Here is a 25101-nt window from a genome sequence, read left to right as displayed (position 1 = left end):
ACGAATGTGTCTTACTGGCTGCTTTTGGATTCAGGTGCACTTGTGGTTTGTGTGTATTCCTTCAGTCTTGCTTGTCAGCTTCGTATATGGGATCAGCTACTAGGGAATAAACAATAGCTACCCTTCCCTCCCCACAACCCCATCAGAAGGATGCAAACAGACATGACAGGCAGACAGACAACGAGCCCCATTGCTGATGGTCTGCATTGCTACACTAAGGTATCTGCTGGGAGAAACACATCAAATTTAGAAAGATAAAGCCTTGCTCTGACAGCGGAATTAATGATCTTACCTGCACACTCTCCCCTTCCTTGCAGATAAGTGGGGACTCCACCATACTGTAATCACGCCCTAGCTGCCAGACTTTATCTATCAGCTGTACATTGTTCCCCCCAGGAGATGTAATGCTGTGGGTGCCCAGAGAGTCCTTTTTAGGAGGCTGTGGCACTCGCTTGGAGTGATAGATGTTAAAAACAATGTCGCCTTTGCACACATCAAAATCCCATGTGATCACAGATGAGGCATCCACAATCTGAATGAAAATCTAGGAGAGGAGAAGAGTTAGATTAGACAATAGCAATATGCTCAGTAAATGCTGAAATTCTTACCAGGAAAGAAAAGCTGCCATAGGTGGGCTCTCGATTTGTTTCGATTATTAAGAGTGCTCTAGAATAGATGCAAATTCACTCTCTCATTTATTATCATATTACCTGCTTTGACATAGGAACTGTGGGAGCTTTCATGAGCAGATAGAGCCTTTTTCTGTCTTATCTCTTTGTGGCCTTTATTGAAAGCCTTAGTATTTTTTTTCTAAAGCTATATACTCATAAGCAGAGATAAACAGATATCCATGCTCCTCCTACAGCAACAGGACTTTTGGGGAATGGGTTAAAAGGTACCACTTTTAGTAACAAAAGCACTGATACCATCAGAGCTCTCACATTTGCACTTGGTTAGGCAAGTCAAAGTGACTTGCAAAAGCTACAAAATGGGTTTGTGCTTTCTTGCTTGTTTATGGTGTACAGAGGGCCCCCAAAATCATCTCCCCTCCTCCCATCACATTTTGAAAGCCTTCAAGAAAAGAACATGCAGGATAACAAGTGAAATTTAACTGAAAGGGGAAATGACTTATTCAGACTAGTTCCACATTGTTTTGATTAACTAGTATTTAACACAAATGCCTGAACAAACTGCTACTGGAAAAACTCCCCTGTTGAAGATAAAACTTGCCATGTCCCTTCTATCAGGGTCTAAGAGATTGCATTCCACATGTCTAGGTCTTCCAAGAAAGATCTCTAGCAAAACAGGAAAAAATCAAACTCTCACTCCTGATATTTCTAAGGTTAAAAAGAGACTTTAAAACCTTTCTGGCTCATTTATACATATTAAATCAGCAAGAGAAGGCACAAATAGCTGTTTTCTATTTGCAGGTCACATATTAAAAATATTAGTTCAGTTAGTGAAACTCATTGAGATGCAAAGCTCAGGCCATCTAAAGTGACTGGTTCTTTAAAGGTCTTGAAAGGAAATGGAGTAACTTGTTCAGTTCTGAGTTTTTAACATCTGTATTACATGAAGGGGGGAAAAGTTATCCCACTCATTAAGTGGATAGAGCCAGTAGCATTTTTATAAGCTAATAATGGTAGTTCACGGGCTCTGGTCAGGGAATGCAATAGAGTAGCCAGTCAGCCTACCTCCTCCACAAAAGAGATGGGGAGTCTTAAAAAATACCAACACTTACTTCTTCACAAGCTACCCAGATCCTGATTTTGGCTTGAATTACTCATGGCTTCAAGGAGAGATCAAAAGAAGCTTTTGAATTCGGAGTGTTTAGGGAGACCCAAATATCTGCTCTAAACCATTCCAAACTGAGTGACCAGGTTCTAATCTGCTTTCATTTTATACGAGCAAAAAAAGACACAGGGTGCTAGACCAAGATGAAAGAGGAGGAGTGAGGATTGCAGCTGTACCTCATGTGGAGCTCCCTTGAAGACACTTGCAGACTGATAGATAGTTTCAGTCCACAGTTTTAGGTCTTCATTTTCCAACTCTTCTGCAGTCCGGTACAGAGACTTCGGAACTAGCCCACCCTCTGGAACGTCACACTGGAGATTTAAAACAAAGCCATGAAAGCAACAATACAAATCTTCTCCTCCCCCATACGTTTCAGAATTTAAACATCCTTACAAAGCCATGTTCTCATACTGGCACCCCCAGAAATAACTTCAATTCTGCAAGGCATTCCTGGAAAACACTGAGAGCTGAGTAATATATTAGCGTGACCCAACCTGAACTTGGTCGTGCAAACCATCTTACAGTTATCAAAGATATTCTTCAATAAATTCACTACTAAAATTGGTCTGTTTTTAATTCTTTGCTAATCTGTAAGGATCATCATATCAGAAACAGGTCCTTATATATGCAATAGTGAGATATTGAAACCAGCTGTGCAGCTTCTATGTTTATTTATACTCTTAAAGCACTCAGATTTCATCCAGAACTAACAAGAACAAAGAGGAGAATATTGCACTGTTGTCTGCAACAGACAGGAAGCATTCAGCATTTTGATTTATCTTCTTGTAAGTCACTTTTGCTTACTTAAATAATGGATTCTGCCAGGTTCATAAATGACTTACATAGTTCTAAATTACATAGAGCAGACTCCCTTCAGTGAAAGCTACTGCTACTTGCAGTAGCAGCCAGTTGAAAGTAAACACTCTGGTCCAAAATGCCTAGTATGCAAGTACATTAGAATCCATGGTCTTTAAATGGATGACCAGAGCAGCTCAACAGAATTTCCATGAAAGGCAGAGGAGTAAGTTAATAACCATTTACAGGGATTTATAAAGTAAACCTAAAAGGGAAATGCTTTTACACAACCGATTAATCAAATTCCAGCACTTACATGTTATTGTGATGAGTTTGACAGAAAAACGTTGGGGGAGAGAGCACCTATTAAACACAGCGCAATCCACGTAAAGACAAATTCACTGGCATGATAGATTGATATATTAAGAAAATCAAACCACATTTTTAGGAGAGATATTAGAGCTATGAATTTAAGTGATTCCCATATTAAAAAAGGAAAAACTTTTATGAAGTAAGCAAGGACTGAGAACTGTTTGTTCAAGGTTCAATACTTGGCTAAGCTGGTAAGCTGCTGAGTTGCTATGTATGTGGCCTCAGTTTCTCCAGCTATAAAATGGGAATAAATGCTTCCCTACCATATAGGATACCACAAGGCTTTAATTTGCTCTAAGATCCCAGGGGAAGTTGTTAAATTGAAAGGGTCTTGCTATTCCAATGGTGATTTGAAGGAGGAACAGGAGAGACAAGGATAGCAGGACTGGATTCACATTTCATAAGGCAAATTATGATTTGGAGAGATCTGAAAATACGAAATTTGGTCTTATCCTTATCCTCCCCACTTCCCTCATGGAGTTGTGGCTCATGATTCAGTTCTGGTTTTCAAATACAGCCTCCAGAGATCTGGATTGGGGGCAGGGGGTTGTGGGGCACAAAGAGGACTATGACAAAATGGTGTTCAGGTACCATAACTGAGGAGTAGAACTCCTTATAGGTGATCTGAAATAATTTTCTTAAAAATATGAAGATAGAAAACCTAAATCATTAATATGTAGATAAATATTTTAATTTTAAAAGACTTCAAAAACAAGTTCAGGCCTCTAGTGGTCGGTTTCTCTAGCAACAGTGGAGAATGTCACATATGATGCAGAAACTACTGGACGTGAGATTCTGTGGTCTGTGTTATGCAGGAGGTCGGACCTTGTAATAATGGTCCCCTCTGGCCTTAACATATATGGAGCTATGAACCTAAACACAGTGTGCAGAATGCATTCTTGCCCTGGGATAAGCAGTATGGGACAGTGCTACTGGCTGGAACTTGAGTCTTGACATGTAGTGGGGGAAGACCGTTTTTAAAATGCATTTATAGGTGCAGGGTATTCTGTTAGTGATTTGTGACTGGTTTTACCGAAACATTCTGTTTCTCTTTTCAAGGTGGATTGCAAAGGCTGCTACTAAAAAGAATCATTCCAACCTCAGAGTCAAACAGAAGAACCAGCATGAAAATGCTTTACAGCAGAGCAAGACCACACTTAAAGATTATACTTGGCAATCTTTGTTTTGGAGGTTGGGGGCGGAGGGGCGAGGCTTAATGTAAGAAGGAAACAATAAAACAATTGTTACATTAATAGTTTAAAATTCCTACCATGCACTCTCCACTAAGGAAATCTGGGATAATTTCTTTATCAATGTAATCCAGTAGCCCTCCAGGCCCTTGGTAGTCATTTCCTGCATAAATAAGGAATTTCTTTCTGGTGTTGTCATCAATGAACGGACTAACCTACAAACAAAGAAAAACAGAATTGGTCAGGTTCCCAGGTCCTCAAGTAACTTCAAAAGAATTATATTATGTTTTATCCTGTGTTATGTAAAGTACATACAGTAAATGAGTGAAGTTATTCATTTGGCTACACAAACACATTTTTCCTTTTAGGAATTTTTGTTCTAATTCTATAAAGAAAGCGTCTTATAAAAATGGAGTTTCCAGGAGGCAACATTTCCTGTTTATAGCACAGTGAAGATGAGTTTTCAAGAGAGCATGTAAAGTGCATACCAGTATCCCGAGGTAAGTGTGCAGATACTAGAAGTACAAACGTACCAGTGTCCAGAGGACTGGAAATACTCTGGGTGCTCTCAGGATAAGAAGGCGACCCAATGTTTCAGGGTAATTGGCTTCAACCACTTCAATGATTCTTAGTAATGCTTTGACACCAGGTCTCCATAAATGTCGCATATTCAAGCCCTCCAAATCCACCAGACAGGTCCAGGAGCTGTTAATTTTAAAGAGTTTTTTTAAGAATCCAATTAGAATCATATTTCATTATTCCACACCACAACATTTGATGGTTTGAGATGTGAGCACTCAGTTTTGTATCACAGATCTACAAGTTTTGGTGGTTTTGCAGTTGCCACACCCTTCCTTCATTACACAGCTATAGTACTCCCTCCCACCTCATCTCTACATTTTGTACTGCCTGTAGATGCAGAAAATTGTAAGATCTTTGGAGCAGGAATTTTTTCTTAACTATAAAGTGCCATGCATACCTATGACACTATGTATAACGATCACTGTGCTTATTCTCTGATATAGGGCAGGCATGTCACCAAAGGATAGACAACCATTTAAAATCGCCAGTTAAAGGTTCCTATTAGCAAACAGAAGACACCATCATAGTGCCTAATAAATCACTGCTTTTAGTGGGGGGGGGGGGTGGAGGGAGTGGGGGAAAGCGTACTGGTTCTACACTGGAAGTTTAATATTCAGCGTGCATGTTTCCTAACACAAGTGCATGTTTTAAAAGTGCCACTGCACTTTAAGTCTGCATTTCAGAATTTAGGACTCAATTCAGGAAAACTTTCCCTATACAGGACAGCATTAAAACACGTCAAGTCAGTAGGATTTAAGCATGTGCTTCAGTGCCTTCCTAAATCAGGCCCACACCAAGGGGTATGAATTCAGAGCTCATCCTTGTATACTCATAGCTATGTTGTACTGATTCTAGGCCATTGGAATGACTCCCAAAGACGACATATGAATCAAAGTGTTTTGTTTTTTAAATAAGTAGGTGTTGTGTATTTCATTGCTGCCTCGTCTTTGACCTTTACCATGTAAGGTATCTTTGGGCAGCACAAGGCCATAGCAGTACACAGGAGACTCAAGTCTTATACTTGGCTTCTCACGCCTCAAGTCAGCTGGGACTGGGAATTCTTTACAGTGAGAAGATGAGAAATGGGAGTGCCATGCACTGGTAACCCTTTGGAGATTAAGGGGTGGAATCAATAGGCTCTGAAGGGAGTCAAACGCTTTATGACAGAAGTCATTCCAAACCCTGAATTCCTTTTTGGGGCTGGTAAGAGATTTAGTGAGCAAATCCTATTTCAAACTGGAGCCTGGAAATAAAGCAACTTCGTAGACAAACTTGTTGAACACCAACACTGCTACATACAAAACTAGACCTCATGTTATTTCTGAAAAGTAACAAATTCTCATGTTTCACCTTATAGGCCTGCCAAATACTTTTGTATTCTCTTCACATCGCCTCAGTCCTTCTTCATTTATAGAAAGAACCTATACAAAAGAGAGGGTTGTTTTAGAAAATGTTCTAAAACTGTTGGGTTTGTGGAACTGGGGAGAAAATGCAATCTTCATAACCTGAGCCTTACAGCAACCCACACTAACCTCAGACCAGTGTACAAGAACATCTAGTGAAGACACGCAACATTGGATTTAGAAGTTGCATTGAGTGCAATAACTTTTAGGAGAGCTATAAGAAGATGATTACAAAACATACAAGCATCCCATTTTAGTGCTTGGATACTATGGTGAAGAATTCTGTACAAAATCTTAGGGTCCACCTTTTCCCTCAGGGGCAAATGAACATCAGAAGGGCATTCAGTATATGTTGTGGAGTAGGACACTTCTCTTTAGTTGATCAGGGTCAACAAATTCTTTATTTCTATGAAGACACCACTGTTTGTGCAGAATTTTCACTCTCAGATTTTTGGCATAAGACAAAAACTCCCATAGCTCCTTCCTAAACCCCCAACTTCTTCCCTTTGAACCTTTGTTTAATTCCTGACAGAGTGGGAAGCAAAGGCTCCCCTCAGAAACATTAAGATAATTACCAAAAAAAAGACTGAAAAAAAAACTATGCCTTAAAGTTAGACAAATAAAGCGAAGTACATGGATAGAGCACCGCCGGAAACGAAGTGCGCAACCACCCGAAGTGGGGGCTGGCTTGTGATCATGGTAATTACTGCTGCCATTATGCTTCTTTAGAGCTTGCCTGTTCTGTACTATTTTGAAAGCTGGGGACATCAGCCGTGAGAATCCCACAGTGAGGCCTTCAAAGAAACTGAATTACAGGCAAGTAATTTTCCTTTACAAATAAATATTGCATCCAAGACTATGGGTGTATTTTATAAATAAAAAATAAATAGGATACTCATACAATACCTAGGAATGCATTTCTCTCCCTGTGCACATGTAGAAGCTTAAGTTTCAAGCACTATACAAACTATACAAGAAGCTGTGATAATGTCTCAGCCCAGAACGATAGTAACTGTCATACAACTGACTTTCTGCCATCAGTCCACAGTTTGAAAGGATACTAAAATGAACCATTCAGGGAGGTTCGAGCTGTTCAAACTGAGAACAGATTGCTAAAGCGTACAGAAAAATATCTGCTATGTGCTGATCATTCTGGTGTGGCAGGAAACTGAAACATTAGAACAAATTTGTTCGCAATAAACAAGTCATTTTTTAAGCACTTACATATCGAAGCAAGGCTTCTTCCCCAAGAGCTCGCACTAAGCCTTTGGTATCCATCTGTCCCAGCCTCAACACATACAGAGGGCGCCCATCTGAAGAGCAAGAGATGGTAAATTAGTATTTTCTGTTAAAGTTTTAAAACTAAGTCTGTGCCTTTATTGTCAAAAAGGTGTGTTTTTACAGTGAGATAGCTAACTCAATGTTGCTATCTTGATGTAAAATTCTAGTGAAGACAAGGCAGTGAAGTTTTACTTTAATATAGCCAGTTGAGGTCAACCCCAGGTTGGGAAGTATAGTTTTGACCTACTAGCTACACAGAAATAAGAACTATCGGTGAATTGTTTGTACTAGGATTTTACAGTGAAATAGCTAATTCAAATTAGCCATCTCATTACAAAAACAAACCTTTTTTTGACAGTGAAGACAGAGCCTAAGTGATTTTGATTAAGACATTTAATTGTATTTGACAAGATTTGTGGACAAAATCTGCCTTCAGTGTAGCCAAGGGAAGGATAGATTTTTTGTCCAATATCTTTCCTGATATCACAGATCTCTGATCAAGTCTGGAGCCTTAAATCATTCTCTCACAATGACACTACTCTGGGTTTCCCCCAACAAGCCTTTGGAAAGATTACTGCATTATAGTGAACAACAATACTGCAGAATCAACTCTCTGGATCAATGCTTTATTAGCTCAAATAATGGCGGGTATCATTTTGGAGCCTTTTAACAAACAAACAGCTATTCCCCCACATGTTATGTGGAGCTGGCACACAATCTCGTAAGTGCTGGTTAAGACTGATGAGGGCAAGTCTGTTCCAGAGACAAATTTCAAATGGGATCCTTACATTCAAGGACTCGCCTCTTGTTTGTTGAGATTACTAAGATGTCCTCCATGATACATAACAGACTGAACAAGTGCATGGGCTGATTTTTTGAGGACCATAATTGGCATTTTTGGCCCTTCACAGTATCCTAACGGAGCTGTTTATTAGGAATAACATGTGTTAAGCTTCTTTATGGGATGGATTTTTAACTCTGTCCTAATCTACTGCAATACACAAGCATAAATTGCCATCTCTGGCACTGCAACACACCATGACAGACAGCCTTGTTCTTAAGTGTTTTGATTCCAAAGCTGTCTGTTGTTTAAAGGCTCTCCAAGAAAGAAAAGTCACCCTTAAATCAGATCACACCTAAGTTTCAAACATGCCCATTTCTCTGGAATGAACAAGTCAGCATGTCTCAATAGCCTGCACAGAAGCCCATTTTGCCAAAGGGATCTTAATCTCAATGGTCAGTATCATTTCCTTCTAACATTTGAAAAACCGATACCAATCTGCTACAAGAATCAAACGCAAACAATATTTTTTAAAAGAAGAGAGCTAGACACCTGGAGTCACTCAATTGCTGAAGAAAGTCTCCCTTTTAAATAGGTCTATGATTCTTCCCCTCCCAGTGCGAACTGACTGAGACAGCCAATGCAGCGTGAAACACTTGGGAAGTATATGTAGTTGGGGGGTGGGAGGGGAGAGAGACAATGGGAGAGGGACAAGCTTTGACTATATTGTTCCTTATGAAAGTTTTGATCTCTTGAATCTCCTGAAGAGAAGCTTTGACCAACTAGTGATCTTCCTGCTTTGTAGTTTTTATTTTTTAATGGAAGCACCTATACATTGGCCCTATGTTAATTCTCTTTTCAAAGGGCAGTTGTTTAAGTTTTTGGCAGTTTGATTTAGCCAACCTAGGTTCATCTAAGCACCAGAAGATACATGTCATCTTTATTTATGCAGGCTTTCCTGCAGGACATTATGGAGAGAGAAACTCTGTTGAGCCATGCCCTTAAAGTTAATGTTAAATTCATTCTTCAGTTTAGATATTTATCACTTTGCTTAACAGATTCGGAATCAAGACCAAAAAAATAAGTTGTAGAACTAAAAACCCAAGCTGTTCAGTCTGCAGATACAGTACTAGTGTCTCTGAGTCTAAAAGATTACACATACTTATGGAGTTACACAGTTCAGTGTTAAAATAAAATGGTCACTTAAAGCAGAGATCTTTTTGGAATGTATTATGCAGGTTTTAGAGCACTATACAAGAAGCTGTTAAGTTTTATATGAGAACTACATAAACCCCTAACTCATAATTTATTAACCTACCCCACCCATATGATGCATGAGGGAAGGCTGTATAACTGGGAGTGTTTTGTTCTTAACACTGCAACAACCCTAATGACTTATACAATGTGGATGTTTAACAATTCTTTGCTTGAGCCTCTCTTATCAAAATAAGAACTCAAATGCATAGGAGAGCCACACTGACTGTATGAGTGTTTAACAATTTATGCTCAAGTAAAATGGATAGCTTTCATTCGTTACCATTAATAGATCTATCCTAGAGAGCATGTTTCATTGCTGCTGCTCTCTGACTTGCCCGTGATAAGTGTTGTCTTGATCTGAAGAAGAGCTCTGTGTAAGCTCAAAAGCCTGTCTCTTTCACCACCAGCAGTTGGCCCAATAAAAGATATTATCTCAGCCTCTCTAATATCTTGGAACCAACACAGCTATAACACTAAAATTAAAGAATCTACTCAGCTGAAGTTTGGAACACACTTTGTGTGTGCGAGAGGAAGGAGGGGAACTGGTAAGGAGAAATTTAAAAGTAACCTATCCCCAGGCTTTAAAGTGGTAACAGTAACAGATTTCAAACTGAGAAACTCCCTGCAGAGTTTACACGTTGGCAAGAGAGCAAAAGGAATTCAAGAATAAGACCAAGAGTTCAGAACACAAGATTGAAGACCCTCTGTCTCACTCAAGAAAGTTGACATACTATAATCTACCAACAACCTTCAGACTTTTATCTGTTTCCTTCCTAGTTATTGGGAGGACCCTAGATGTATGCAAGAGGGAAATAGAAAACAAAGTCCCTCTCTTAAAAATCTAGGAACACATCCCCAATTTCCTTCCTAAAATCTGTACAACCCACGGGGCTGATAGACACCCATCCACGCACCCACCTCAACGTTGCAGTGGTTAAGCCTACCTTCTCTCCCTCATGGCCACTATTAATGGTAGCCAGCTATTACTAGCAGCCTCCTGTACTATTTCTTATGCTCACAGTAGCAGGAAGGGCTAAAGGGAGTAATGCTGGGTAGCAGGTAAAGACAAATCAGAGCACAGAAGGGTTGCAGTCAGATTACTCCCTTTCCAAGATGAACAATTGGATGGAAACCTTCCCTCCACTTACAGGTAGGGTGAGGGAGAGGGATTCCACAGCTTTTCAACAAGACCAGTGCACAGCAGGGGCAAGTTGGGTGGTGTCTTTCAGCAGCTGGGCCTGAATCCTTAAATTCTGTGGATGTGACTATAACCCATTACACAGAATAAATAAGAAGCTGTTTTCCACTTTATGAACCTGCTCAATTTTGTTTGTAACATCACAATTCCTATCACTGAAACGGTGATGCCAAATATCGGCTACACCATAAGCAAGTGTCTCTGACAGCAGAAATAAGAGGATTAAAAAGGTATGCTTATTTACATATATTTTTTAATCCCCAACCACAGGAAAACAATTAATACTCAGCATTTTTATAGCCCCTTTTACCCAACTAACTCTGAGTGCTGTAAAATATTATTAATAACTCTCACAACAGCTCTGTTGAGTAGATTTACCAATTTTACAAATGTCTCAGAAAAGCTAAGTGATTTGATCAAAATTACAGTCACAGCTAGGAACAGGACCCAGGAGTCCTGTCAGTTTGCCTGCTCTCACTTGCAAACCACTCTAACTTAACTGCACTTAAGTACAACGTAGTATGAAAGTACTACCCACACTCTCACACCACACATTTGGCAGGCGTTTAACAAAGTTATTTAATTCTGATTAGAAAGTGCCCATCAGTATCTAGTAATATAAAATGTACCTTTGTCATGGTGATGCCAACCTCCTGCATAGTAATCTTGAAGTACTTGTGGAGGGTTCCAGGTATCCAGAATATAGTCCACCTGGTGCTGTTTACGCCATGTTAGTGACTGGCAAAGAATCTCTCTGGCTTTGTCAATATTGAAGTCCCGGGCACGCAAGAATCGTAAAATATGTTCATCCTTTGGGATCTATTGGAAAATAATGACTGATTAAAGTTTGAAACTTTGACATCTAAGTCAGCCAATTTATATAAACTTGAATGCAAATACACAGATTGGATTGCACTACTAATTAAAGGAAGACAATTACAAACTGATCAGAACACCACTTTAAAAAAAAAAAAAAAAAACCCTAAACAAGGACAGGAAAAAAGAGTAAGGAGAGAAAAGTTCCCCTTTGGTTAGCTCCATGGTTACAGAACTTGAATCTCCCACGGGGTAGATAAGTACACTGTTGCAGTGTCACGGGGCCTTCTTAGTTTTTGAACGGATCCCATGACTTACTTATTTCTTGTACCAAACTCTAAGTAGCAAAAAACTTCTGTTCAAGCATTTACTCTAGGATCCTCCTAAACACTCTGGAATAATGGGCAACCTGCTTTTAAGGTTATAAAAAACCAAGATGATCACGCTTCCTTAATTCACCCCACACAAATATCTGTGAGCTTTTAACATGTGAAAATTGGGACATTCTATATGTGGAACACAATGCTATTGTATAATTTATGGTTAGATCCCTCTTGGTTATAAAACCCTTCTGCAACAGAGTATGTTTCCACATGAAATACAGAAGAGACTGGTTAAATTGTGTTTCACAACTTTTAAAATCTTATAGAATTTCAAGACTGATCATGCTTTCCCCACCACATCTAAAAATAATTGGATTCAACAATCAGTCAGGGAAGTAGGTCTGAGGATTAGACACAGTCACTCCACAATAACTACAGACATAAGAAATGGGGTCATTTTAATACAAGGCAGACTTGTGAAACTGCTTGGCTGTCAGTCCCCTGGGCTGGATTATTCACATTCTGCTTAATTCAGTCAAGTTCATCTTGTGTATTGTGCACTTCTCTGAAACACAGAAAGCTAAAACTGGTGACTAGTTTCTTACTTTGCCCTTATGAGTTTCCTGGAGCCACTGTCGAAGTCGGATGAGGCAGCTTTCCTGCAATGGTGTCAAGTCACCCAGATACCGCTTGATATAGTCTGCATCGAGTTTGTCTGAAATGGGATTTACACACTATTACAGCAGTTACTAATTGCTAGGTCAATTAACAACCGATCTTATGTGCAAGCACTTGAAGTGGAAGAACCCGTGTTCTTATTTCCAGTCAACGCTGCTCGTATTTGTCAGCCTTAACTACATTCAATTGAATTAAAATGACAATGTCTGAACTGTTGGGTCTAAGAAAAAAAGAAACAAACACCTTAGCTAATATTTTACAAGTGAGTTGCTTTTCCTCTACCAGTTTAAATCCATTTGCAATGGAATGGGGTTGATTTTTGGTGAGCTCTCTACTTCCTTCCCTGGGAATCTAAACTATTGCTCTCCATTAATCCTTAGTGTGATTATTTTTTTTTTTTTATGCTGGCCTTTACTCGATCACAGGATCAGCTACCAGCACATTTATCCAGGACCCAGATAGATGAATGTTAAATGGGAGGGCTTGGGGACGACGACGAACGACTCCCAGAACTGGTCAGCACCAACATGAATACTAATGAACCAAAAACTAATGTGAGGATCCTCAGCAGAAAAGCAGAGCCCTGAATGTGTCTACAAGCATTTCAAATAACCTAGCTAAAAATGAGAAGTCAAACAGGCCATACAAGACATGCCAAATGTACCATCAGGTGTTCCTGCTGTGGGCTCTGATGGGCTGCTGGAGGTGTTGAGCACTTCCTTATTGTTCAGTCCCTCCTTTGTGGCAGTATCTGGTATGTTGATAGCAGGAGAAACTGGCCGTGCTATGTGAGATGTGCTGTTCTCCAGTTTATACATAACAGGAGGAGTCCAACGAGGAACAAATGTTATCCCATCTTCCTCCATCTGCTTCAGGTAATACTCTATTATTTCCTTCCCCTTTGAAACAAAAACATGTTTTAGCCAATAATATTTCCACTTAGATACAAACAGGACCTGTTTGGAAATGCAACAAAAGGCAGTCAAGCATCCCAAGAGACCCCACAGATCCCTTTCTACACACACTTCACAAAACCCTGCTCTAAAAGCCATGTAATTTAGGTTTCAACCAGCCTGTTAAGTAGCAGCAGCTACATTTCAGGATTTAAATCTAACTAGAGCCAGGCATCTACATCATGACTGTGTGTTCACCTTTTTAATATTGCTGGTGTACTGTTTCATGGCAATCTTTTCCACTGTGCTTTCAAAGCCAAAGAAAGACTTGATGTCCAGGCTTGCTGACTGTTCAAAACAGGTCCAATCTTCATTGTCAGGGTGAACCTATTGGTGGAGGACAGCAGAGACCACATGCTTTGGTTACTCTTTGCATACTGTACATTTTCTCATACAAGTATTTGGATAGTCAAAATTCCATATTTTTTTAAGTGTGTTTTGTCCTGTAAATGGAATTTGAAACCTCTGGTCCCTTTGCAAAATGCAGATTGAAAAAGGTAAAGCTTAGTCAACAAGAAAAGAAGGAACCTTCAAATTGTCTCTACAAAAGCCATCATGGCACATTTTCCCTTTTAACAATAACTAGGAGGAAAAACACTGCTCTCCAAGTCAGAGGCACAGGATCTGCACATCCACGAGATCTGCAATGCTTCCCTCTTGGATTATTTACTACCAACAATACTGCAACAGATTAGCGCTATTTACTACCTAGGTCAGGGGTTCTCAAACTGGGGGTTGGGACCCCTCAGGGGGTCGTGAGTTTATTGCATGGGGGGTCGCGAGCTGTCAGCCTCCACCCCAAACCCTGCTTTGCATCCAGCATTTATAATGGTGTTAAATATATTTTAAAAAGTGTTTTTAATTTATAAGGGGGGGGGGTCGCACTCAGAGGCTTGCTATTTGAAAGGGGTCACCAGTACAAAAGTTTGAGAACCACTGACCTAGCTAGTGGCATAATCTCTTCTAGAAAGGGGGGGGTGGGGCGGGGAAGTGTTTGTACTACAGAAAAGGAGTATGACCTCTATTCTGGTTACCAGCCTGAATGAGCCAGATTTTACAGACTGTACAGAATGCCTTCCCCCACAGCCCTTTCAAACTTCAAATACATTCCTGATTTTCTCCTCTGCTTATATCATAAGCAGCTGAGTGCGCTGGTAACTGGTTCTAGTCTACACTGCCACCCAAGAGAAAAGCAGTAGTCTGGCGCCTCCACATCTGGAAGAGAAGTGTGTATGGATTCTCCAGCTTTGGTTCTCAACTCAATGGCATAAAAAGAAAGTCAGAACAAGTCTGATTTGAGAGAATTATGTCATTGGCCCTTTTAGTTTTTTCTCCCATAACATACTGGAATTTATTTGTTGTGACTATTATTTATGTATTTGGTAATATCCCATGTTTGAAACCTATTAAGGTCATTTAGTCTAACCCTGGCTAGAGCAGGATTATTCCAGCACTTAATCCAGTTTAGTGCTTAATGTTTCAAATAATGGGGCTTCCAACTCTTCCTTTGGAAGCTATTCCACAGTCTAATAGGTTTCATAATGAGTTGGTTTATATGGAACTTTCACATGGCAAGTGCAGACAGAAAAATACTTTAAAAAATTTAAAAGTTGCAGTGAGAGCCAGGGGCAGATGCAGTACTTGAAACTACTTTTAACTAATATTTTGAAGTTAACTAGATTTCAAAGTTTCCAGCATCCCTTTAAACATGTTCTGCAACCAGAAAGCACTCATTTACAGAAAGTGCTGCCATGTAAACGAGTGGCCGCATTTGCTAGTTTGGATTTGACCTCCAAGGTCCATTCCACGCTTTAGTCATACATTACAATTGTTTGTGCTTTATTTCATGTGTGTCTCATATCAGAGTAGGAGTATTTTACAACCTATAAAGGAATTGCGAGCATGGCAACAGCTAGCTCTCTGACTTCACTTCTTAAACAAATCTATCATTATGCTACAAGCGCTTTGCACCAAAAAGCATGTCAGCATCTCAAACAGAAACAGATATGATAGCAAAATCTAGATTAAAATTACAATCTTGAACGCTTAAATTGTAGCGCACTTGACAATAATACAATTGTAGCACTGGCTAGCACTATGCAGAAAGTGACCACGTGATGTGCAAGCTTCCCTTCAACAGTTCTGCCACGGCATCATCAATCATGACATGCCACCACCCTGCTATTACACACTTTGGCTTCGCAAGGCGGAGTCTGTCAAATGTCTGTCTTTAGTAATGTGGGAATATGTCCAATTGACAGAAAACAAATTTTCATCAGGGTTTTCACATGTATTGATTACTTTTAACACTAACAGCAACACGCATGGCACAATAATAATTCTGATTTTTAGGAGGAGCCAAAAATAATCCAGCTTCTGGTTATGAGTGCTGAATGTCAATGCCAACCAAACCCAATCTGTACAACTGTTAGATTCTCTCTGTTACTCACTGTGTAACAGCAGTGCTCATTAATGATGACTCTGTTAGAAAAGGTTTCATTGTAGGCCTCTATGTGCAAAGTCCGATCTTGTCTGTTCAAGGAGTTCTTCTGGACAAAGTAAACATAATCTACTCCTGCAATCTGAGAAAGATTACCACAGATTTTGTTAAAGATTTCCATTTTTGTGGGTTGTATCAAGAAAATTAGGATAAAAGACATTTTAAAATTGTTTAGTTACCTTCTTCAATAACCGTGGTGCATCTATATCCAGTTTACAACGCCTTTCTATCACATGGATAGCTCCATCCTCACTCTTGAATTCATTCACAGTGTCACTAGCTACAAACATTGGGATTAGAGGACATGTAGGAAATCTTCTTTCATACGCCTACAAAGATGTATAGAGGAGAAAGAAAACAAAAGCTTAATCAAGAGTAATTCTATGGACTATACAGATTCTGTCCCACTTGTGGGCTTTCTTTTCTGATACCGTTGTATTTACAAATGCCAGCAAGCCATCGTCTTGATCTTATCCATTTGGTAGAAACAGCAGGGGCCTTGCATCTCCACTTTTCTGAAATTACTACTAAGAAACAGATTGTTTTCAAGACAGCAAGATTCATAGCAAACCAAGTATTAGAGGATTTCATGTATTGTCTGTTTGAGATACGTGGTAAATTTTGACCTAATCCAGGAGTTAATTTAAACAGTGCACAAGAAACACTTTTTCCCCTTCTCCCCCTCACCTTTTTGAGGGAAGTAGATGACAATGTGCATTGATCATCCTCCCTTTAACAACAACAGGAACATAAAATCTTAAAGAGACCCTTTTATCACAAGAATACCTGAACACACATGATGTGCTGAAGGATTAAAAAACCCATTGTGTAATTATCAGCATTTCACTGAGCTGTCTGGAGGGTTTCCAATGCATTACCCAGAGGTGAAATAAAAAGGTCTCAAAACCCATTCCTTACACTAACATCTTTCCCTGAGTGCAAAGACTGCCATCTCTCTAATAATTTCAGTGTAGCATTTATCAGTTTGTAATTATGTTTAGGAACATAGACATTATTGAAAATATTACCCTAAATCACTTAGGTGCTTTTGGAAATTTTATCCATAATACCTTCCATAATAGCATATAACTATTTACATACCAACAGTCCTGATTTAACTCAGAGATTATGGTCATGTGCTTCTGCTAATCTTGTAAATTTGGGTTGGACAGGAGCTTAATTTTACAAGATAAATAATACGCCCTACAGATTAAGAAGGGTGCCCTTTAAACAAGGAAACACTTGCATAGATATTTTCAATTTACATTTTTGTTGTTGATATGAAGCTTCTTGGATCACACTCCCTATGCAATATTTAATTATTTGTAAAGTTATATTTATAGATAGGGATGTGGGAAGGAGGAAGGAAAACTATTTTCAGACTGTTGACTTTCATTTCCTGTTTGCTTTTGGAGTCAAAGCTTAGCTGTCTTCAGAACTCTTTCCAAGACCCACCTATTTACTACTGCCCTCTTGCTCTAAAACCATACACGACAAGGAAACACTAACACAAATAAAGAAAAGCTAGAAGAGCTTTCTAGGACCACAGAAACCACTATAGGCAATTCTTTGCAGATGCAGACTACCTTGTTTAGTGCTTAGGCACTATTTTAATAGGCTGAACTGCTCTAACACGGGGCTAAGAGGTAAGATGGGAAGCAGCTGCAACAAAAATAAATAAATAAATTTAAAAAGGGGAGAGGCAAGGGTTGAAAAGAAATCAGAAAAATTTAAAGAGTGAAAACCGGTAAAATGATTCAAAACACAAACATTTAGGGATTTGCTAAAGATACTTTTTTAAAAAAAATGAGTGGTGCGATAAACTAAGATAGTGTTAGCTTTTTGGTTCTGATACCATAAAAATTATTTTAAAATACTACATGGATTGTTCTAATTCATAAAACCTTTTTGTGATGTACGCACACAATGGGCTTTTTTTTTTTTTTAACACTATGTCTGACTACACTCCAGTAGTTAAGCTTTTATTGTGGTGCCCAGATGGTTTTTTAGTTCATAGACTAGAAATAATCTAGAGGCTTAAAGAAATGCATATAACAGAAGTGACAGAACATTAAAGTTATGAATCTAAAACAGCAGGAAGTACAGAAAAGTCACAGCTAAGGGAAAAATAGACCATGGATCCTTTCAACACCATGCCACAGTGGTTCTCAAATCTTGGAACACTTGCGGCCCAATCAGCACACAGCTTGGCCCATGTGACAGCCTCAGGGCCATATAGGTAGTACATATATTGTGCGGATGCGGCCCACATAACACAGAGCTACACATGCGACTCACAAGGTTGAGAACCACTGCCCTGGCATAAGAAGTCCTTACCCTTACCTACTTGAGCCTATTGCACCTTTGTACAGAACAGCCTATAAACTTTACAGTTAGCTGTGAATCTCCTTGCTCTCGCTAAACAATTCATCTCAGTGTTCTTTGTAATTGGTCATTAGTGTGACTCAATTGTAAGTGGGACTGAATGCTGCCCTATGCCAGGAAAAGCAAATAGCTTCCAAAAGAAGCAAGTTGATAATCATCTTTTTGTATTGCTCCCTTTATACTTTCACATTTTTGTTTAAGAAATCTGTACTGAAAATGATTTTCTGCTTTCTCATCTCTTCAGTTTATTTTACATCTATTATGTTCCACCAATTATTTTTAAAGCACTTTTACTTCTGGGCCATAAAAGATTTTACTATCTCTGTTCATCTTGTTTTCTTCCAGCTACTCCTCTCTTCTGCATGTTGATTAATTTCTCACCTCATCCCTCAAGATGCAACATTTCTCCCCTTTTGCATTGTGTGTTCAACACCAGAAAATTACAGTATTTTCTGCTTTGATGCTCCAAAGTGTTACTGAATGGCAAGCAAAGAGATTGGCTGATGAGTATTTGTTCTACTTCTACTGAGAATGAAGACTGAACTGACTTTGTTCAATATGGAAAGGAACAAAATAATCAGCCGCCTGGAGTTGGCAAGTTGAGTGCTTAGAGGAACAGAACACTCACAGGCTTCAGACAGATTAACAGGAACAAAGGATACTTTCTTTTGTAAGGAATGTACAGACATACTACTGAGGATTGTTCTCCGTCATTTTTGTTTAGGCTTTTCAATCAGGCCATTTTCATTCCTTTAAATTACATACAATGTATTCCTGCAATACATGGCCTAACAATACAGCCTTGGCTTAGGAACAAAGTTTTAATTAGCAAACCGCACAAAATATTTAATATTATTCTGATTTAAAACCACAAAAGCAAGAGTTAAGGACTTGCATGTCATCTTTAGCTTGTCTCTTCTACACTGAAAGCCAGGCAGAACACCACCGCCAGAAACAGAGACCTGCAAATCTTGTATCATCACAGTTCAGTCTGAGACAAAAACCAGTATAGGGACATCAGCATCTGATTGAGAGAAGATGAACTGCAACCTGGAAAGCGTCTAAATGGTATAACTACACTAAAATCCAACCAAAAGGATCATCAAAAGATAGGTCAGCTTGAAACAGGACACCAAGACTACGGAGCTTGGAAGCCACAGAGAAAGGAGGTACCATCAAAGGAGAACAAGAGAAAATAAGTCAGAAGAGTAGCCTTTTTATTAAAAATCTATTAGGTATAGTTTTTCCAGTGTTTCACGGTGCTTTGAGATGGTTTGTGTGCATATGCACATGCGTGCGCGCACAGACACACACACACACCCTTCATTATACTGCCTTTGTTTTCTTTACCAGAATAAATGCAGCATTAGATAGCAGAGTTAAGTTATACCAATCAATCTTTTCTAATTAAATTTTAAGTTAGTTGTTGCACATTTTCTTGTCAGAATTTCACTTTACTGCATACTATATTTATCAGCAATTAGTCAGTTCCTTAAACTCAGTGTTTGCAGTAATGACATTGGGCCCACTAGAGAAGGTCTGTTGCAAGACCTAAACACTATTACTTAAGGATTAAATTTAGTACACTGGAAGGGTTTGTCATATGGATGATGGATCAGAATGATAAAGTTACTTATTTGTTACATACTCAATTGTCTTTATGTTCTGTATTCATATGAAATATTCTCAGAGAGATCCCTCAAGACTTTGTAATCAATATGGGGACCAACACTAAAAGCTTTCTGGCTAAAAGACACAAACATACACCTACACAGCCTTCAAAAAAGTTTACGCCTGGAATTTTGTTGCTCACGGATTCTGTACTTTACGATTTCCTACTAGCCTCTGGAGAATATTTGTGTATTCGGACATATTAAGAGCTGGCATTGTGTTGTTGAAACAAACAGAATATGGTGAAGCAGCTTGAGCTTGAAATGTAATAGGCTTGTTATATAACCTTTTAAACTTTCCTAAAGCATGTTAATGACAAGAAAGATACAAAATTGTGTGAAAGAATAATTTAGACCAAAGCAGTACAGTATTAAGCTTCCTCTTCCCCAAATGCTTCCCTTACCGATTCACTTTTAGAGTACAAAGGGACTACATGTACTTTACTTCCATCTTTGCTAGTATTTCAACTCTACTTAAAAACATACAAACGTTTCCTAAGCAAGACTAGTTTTAAACACATACCAGTATTTTTCCAAATCCAGGGGAATGATTAAAAGTAAGAAATTTAAGGGCATCAGTGGCAGGTGATAAACTGGGAGACACTATCTTTTAAAAATACAAATTCTAACAAAACATCTCAAAATCTGTGGCTCCAACTCAAGAGGACCAGCGATGTGGTGCGCTTTTTTTTGTTTTTTGTTTAGAGCTTTTCAAAACCAGACCTGATATTAAATGAATGCTCTAAAAACTCAAGAGGCTTTGTCATTTGCTGAGTCCAAAGTGAAAATGGCCCAGCCACCACCACACACAAATTAAATATGCTCCCAAGTTATATTGTTCTCATATCATTTTCCCAATCCCCTATACTACAATCCATTTTATACAACCCTTTCATCAGGGGGTGTTCAAGTGTTTATGTGCTTACAGGAAGTCTGTGACCAAGTCTGAGAACTAGGTTCTTACACTGTGCTCATCACCATGGTAGCTGAATGCTCTGAACCCTACTGTTTTCTTAGAAATAAAACACTCAACATATTCTAAGTTCACTTTAAACCAAAGGGGACTTTTCTGGGCTCAGAAGGGGAGAGTGGGCTAAAACTGCCAACTTAAGATGCACTTGCAACATATGACTACACCTGTGGGTGCACATACAAAACCATTCATCATGTCATGTCTTCTCACACACTGTGCCCATGCAATCTGTGAAGCATCTGAAGTGTTAGCATCTTCCCGGGACCCCGAGGGTTCACAACCCAGCAGGGCACTGTAGTAGCCTGACAGATTGTGTTCTGTCACAGTCTGATCCTGCCTGCTCCCCTCTTTCTCCTTTCCAGCCCTCAAATACTACCCATAAGGCTAATAGATGAAGCTGAGAAAAATATTACTGTCCCATGGCAGACAGGCCAGGATGTTTCAGGCTCTCAGCATCCACCTCACCAGTAAATACCTAAAGAAACAGGCTTACTTTTTTCAGATTAACCTGCACAAAACAGCAAATTCATTATCCTCCTTCACATGTTCGTGTTCATACTCACTTATTCTTTTCTCTAGTGGTGACAAAATAGCAATATTTGAAACCAGCAGCCACACTTATGACACCATGGTTCTTCACATATTACAATACTGAATGACTATATAATTTCTGTATTAATAACCAGCTCTTTGTTGGGAGGATGCAGGAAGGTGAGGAAGGAGGTGGTAGGGAAAGGACATATCCCAATATACCTGGACAGATATAGACTGGTTAAAACAAATGTCCATAGTGATTAGAAAGGAGTAGGTGAATTGGGGCACAGACCTTGGGGAAGAACAAAGTTTGTCTGCACTATATAAGGATCGGTCAATTCTTAGAGAAAGGAATACAGTTTGGGGTGAGCACTGACTCTGAAAGGACAAGCAATGATCTCCTTTGAAAGCCATGTCTTGAATGGGTCACTTCTGAATCTCTGCTACCATGTAAGAAACCTTGTCCCTCAACCTTTAATTTTTTGAATTAACCTTTCTTGATCAGTATTAGTGTGGCTCTTCATAGCTGTTGCTTAGATGAAATAGGTTTAGTTGCGGTTCACATCTGTATTTTCACCTTCTTGAACTTTCTTATTTAAATGAAATAATCCACTTTAATGACCTTGAGGGGAACAAATGCTGTCTGATTGTGGCTAAGAACCAAGAATTCTATACCCTCAGGGAAGGGAGAGAATACAGATGAGAAACACTTTGGGTAGCCAAGGTCAAAAATGAAGGCTTTAAACTGTCCCAAGAAGTGTAACAGCAGGCTGACTTACAGCCATGTAGTTATGGAATGACCGCTCAGATTAAAAGGTGCCAGGGCATTGTCATGTGGTGTTGCACTGGTATTTTACATCAAAAGCTGGATTTTAGGAATCTTTTCTGGCTGATTTTCTTACTAGAGACAGGAAAGAAATGTTATGACTTATTTTTGGCTTACAAAAGAGATACAATGTCAAGCCTTCTGTTGTTGCAAATTTTTGCCAAAGAAAGTTTCTCTGACTGAATGAGGCCAAAATAAGTAGGAACAGAAAACCGATATCTTACACCTCCCATTTGGAGTCAGCACTTGCAGCAGAAAACAGTCACCAACAGATCTGCAGCTGACAACCACAGCAAGATCACCAAGAGGCTTGTGACTCAACTCCTGTCGGAAATAGATTTTTCAAACGTATCAGATGTAAGCAGTGGCCAAGATTGTATTGAAACAACAACTTAAAAAGGGAAGCCATAAGTCTGTCGTCATAAACTCAATTATTTACAAGATAGATAAATTTCAAGAAGACTCCACTAAGGATCAAGGAGAGGAAGTGGACAGTGAATGCCTTTACTGAAATCACAATATGAAATGGAACACGTGAAAATACATCCTTTAAATGTGTTCCCTTTTACACATTTGCTCCAGTAGGAAGTCTCACTTCTAGTCACCAACTCCAAGGTGTTGGAAATGCATATTTTCCACAACATCTGAACACTTATGGCAAAATTCTGCCCTTACAAACTGGAGTTATGCTTGGGCTGGGTGTGCAGAGCAGAGAGGTACTGGCAGAGGATTAGATTTTAAAAACATACAGATGTCTCAGGGCAGGCATATGGTGGGATGCACACTGCTGTCCTTTAAAATAAAATAAAAAGGATTAGCATACATCCCCTGCTAGTGCAAGATGCTGAATGCAACATATGAGGGAGCTGTCCACACGCCTTAACTGGTAGGCAACACAGCCCAACCCTAACCCCTTCGGTGCCACAATGCAGCTGTTGGCATTGTAGTCTGTCCTGCTTCTAGAACTCTCAATTACTACAGTAGATAGGAATTTTAGCCTGCTGCTGCACAAGGGGTTGAGGGATGGGCATGTTCCATTCACCCTCTTCCCCCACACTACAGGATAGACCATAAGAACGGCCACACTGGTTCAGACCAAAGGTCTATCTAGGTCAGTATCCTGTCTTCCAACAGTGGCCAATGCCAGGTGCCCCAGAAGGAATAAACAGAACAGATAATCATCAAGTGATCCATCCCCTGTCACCCATTCCCAGCTTCTGGCAAACAGAGGCTAGGGATACCATCCCTGCCCATCCTGGCTAATGGCTAATAAGTTCATGGAGGATAGGTCCATCAATGGCTTATCTAGTTCTTTTTTGAACCTTGTTATAGTCTTGGCCTTCACAACATCCTCCAGCAAAGAGTTCCACAGGTTGACTGTGCGTTGTGTGAAAAAATGCTTCCTTTTGTTTGCTTTAAATCTGCTGCCTATTAATTTCATTTGGTGACCCCTAGTTCTTGTGGTATGAGTAAATAACACTTCCTTATTTACTTTCTCCACACCAGTCATGATTTTATAGACCTCTATCACATCACCCCTTAGTCGTTTCTTTTCCAAGCTGAAAGTCCAAGTTTTATTAGTCGCTCCTCATATGGAAGCCGTTCCATATCCCCGATCATTTTTGTTGCCCTTTTCCAATTCCAATATATCTTTGAGATGGGGCAACCACATCTGCACGCAGTATTCAAGATGTGGGTATACCATGGTTTTATACAGAGGCAATATATTTTTTCTGTCTTATCTATCCCTTTCTTAATGATTCCCAACATTCTGTTCGCTTTTTTGACTGCCGCTACACTTATGGATGTTTTCAGACAAGAGCCACAATGACTCCAAGATCTATTTCTTGAGTGGTAACAGCTAATTTAGACCCCATCATTTTATATGTATAGTTGGGATTATGTTTGCAATGTGCATTACTTTGCATTTATCAACATAGAATTTGGCCCTTACTATTTAACCAAGGTAAGATTTAAGATTGGTCTACCTGACAAAGGCGCTGCAGAAGAACTAAGGCAAGAGATCCTATTTGCCTCATTTTAGAAGCTACACATCTTACTGTTTACCATGTAAGTATACAAAACATTTCTGATCTAGAACTTGCTGATTACAGTATAATTAATGTATTTTGACAGGTATATTAACAGAAGGAACAGATAGAATGTCTGCTGCACATGCACCAAAGTCAGTGCCAGCATTCCTGAGTAGTTCAAACAGTCCAAATGCATTCTACTTCTTTAAACTTCAAGAACTTGAGATTTGCAATTTAATGCTTTCAACAAGAGGCTCTAGACACACGAATGCCAATGGAAATTCTGTATAATTATAAAAGTCAATGTATGGCAAAGTTTGCTTCTTGATCTTTTTAATTTTTATACAGACAGTGCATATTTGCATTTCAACAGGGCTGCATCCCAATTTAAGAGATGCGCACCCAGGAAGCACATAATTGTGAACAGAATCCTTTCAGTCACTCTGATAAAATGCTAATTCACATGCAGAAGTGAGCATTATTAAAAATGTAATCCCAGATGCTCAAGCAACCATCTGCACCTGTATTCCAGTTACAAAATATTTTGGAAGGGACGATGATGATCTTGGCCTTAACTATCAGCCTCTAGTCAGAAATAGAGAAGAAAATCTTCCCTCCCCCAGTGTCCTCCAGAGATGGGAATAATTCTAGTTCATGATAGGTGCTCAATCGCTTAGGGCTTTGTCTACCTGGGAAAGTTTTACTAGTTGTATATACCCCAGTATGATCTCCTGTGTGGACAAGCTTATTCCAGCAT

The 25101-nt window shown here is 39.3% G+C and overlaps 1 protein-coding gene across 1 annotated transcript in view; it reads right to left on the bottom strand.

Moving 5' to 3' along the window:
* The window catches only part of SEC14L1 (SEC14 like lipid binding 1), a 51164-nt gene that overhangs the window by 4418 nt on the left and 21645 nt on the right, over positions 1-25101 (bottom strand). Inside the window, exons 2-13 of the mRNA XM_024206282.1 lie at positions 16103-16252; positions 15874-16005; positions 13622-13750; positions 13135-13369; positions 12398-12507; positions 11283-11472; positions 7361-7449; positions 6084-6154; positions 4685-4856; positions 4232-4366; positions 1971-2105; positions 293-544 (exon numbers count right to left, since the gene is read on the bottom strand). Of these exons, the coding sequence (XP_024062050.1) occupies positions 293-544; positions 1971-2105; positions 4232-4366; positions 4685-4856; positions 6084-6154; positions 7361-7449; positions 11283-11472; positions 12398-12507; positions 13135-13369; positions 13622-13750; positions 15874-16005; positions 16103-16252 (1800 nt within the window). The remainder of the gene's footprint in view (positions 1-292; positions 545-1970; positions 2106-4231; positions 4367-4684; positions 4857-6083; positions 6155-7360; positions 7450-11282; positions 11473-12397; positions 12508-13134; positions 13370-13621; positions 13751-15873; positions 16006-16102; positions 16253-25101) is intronic.

The sequence above is a fragment of the Terrapene carolina genome, unplaced genomic scaffold (genome assembly GCF_002925995.2).
Source record: "Terrapene carolina triunguis isolate 2854851 unplaced genomic scaffold, T_m_triunguis-2.0 Scaffold192, whole genome shotgun sequence".
Lineage (NCBI taxonomy): Eukaryota > Metazoa > Chordata > Testudines > Emydidae > Terrapene > Terrapene triunguis.
Note: the sequence above shows the minus strand (reverse complement) of the source record. Positions and strands in the feature narration are given on the sequence as shown.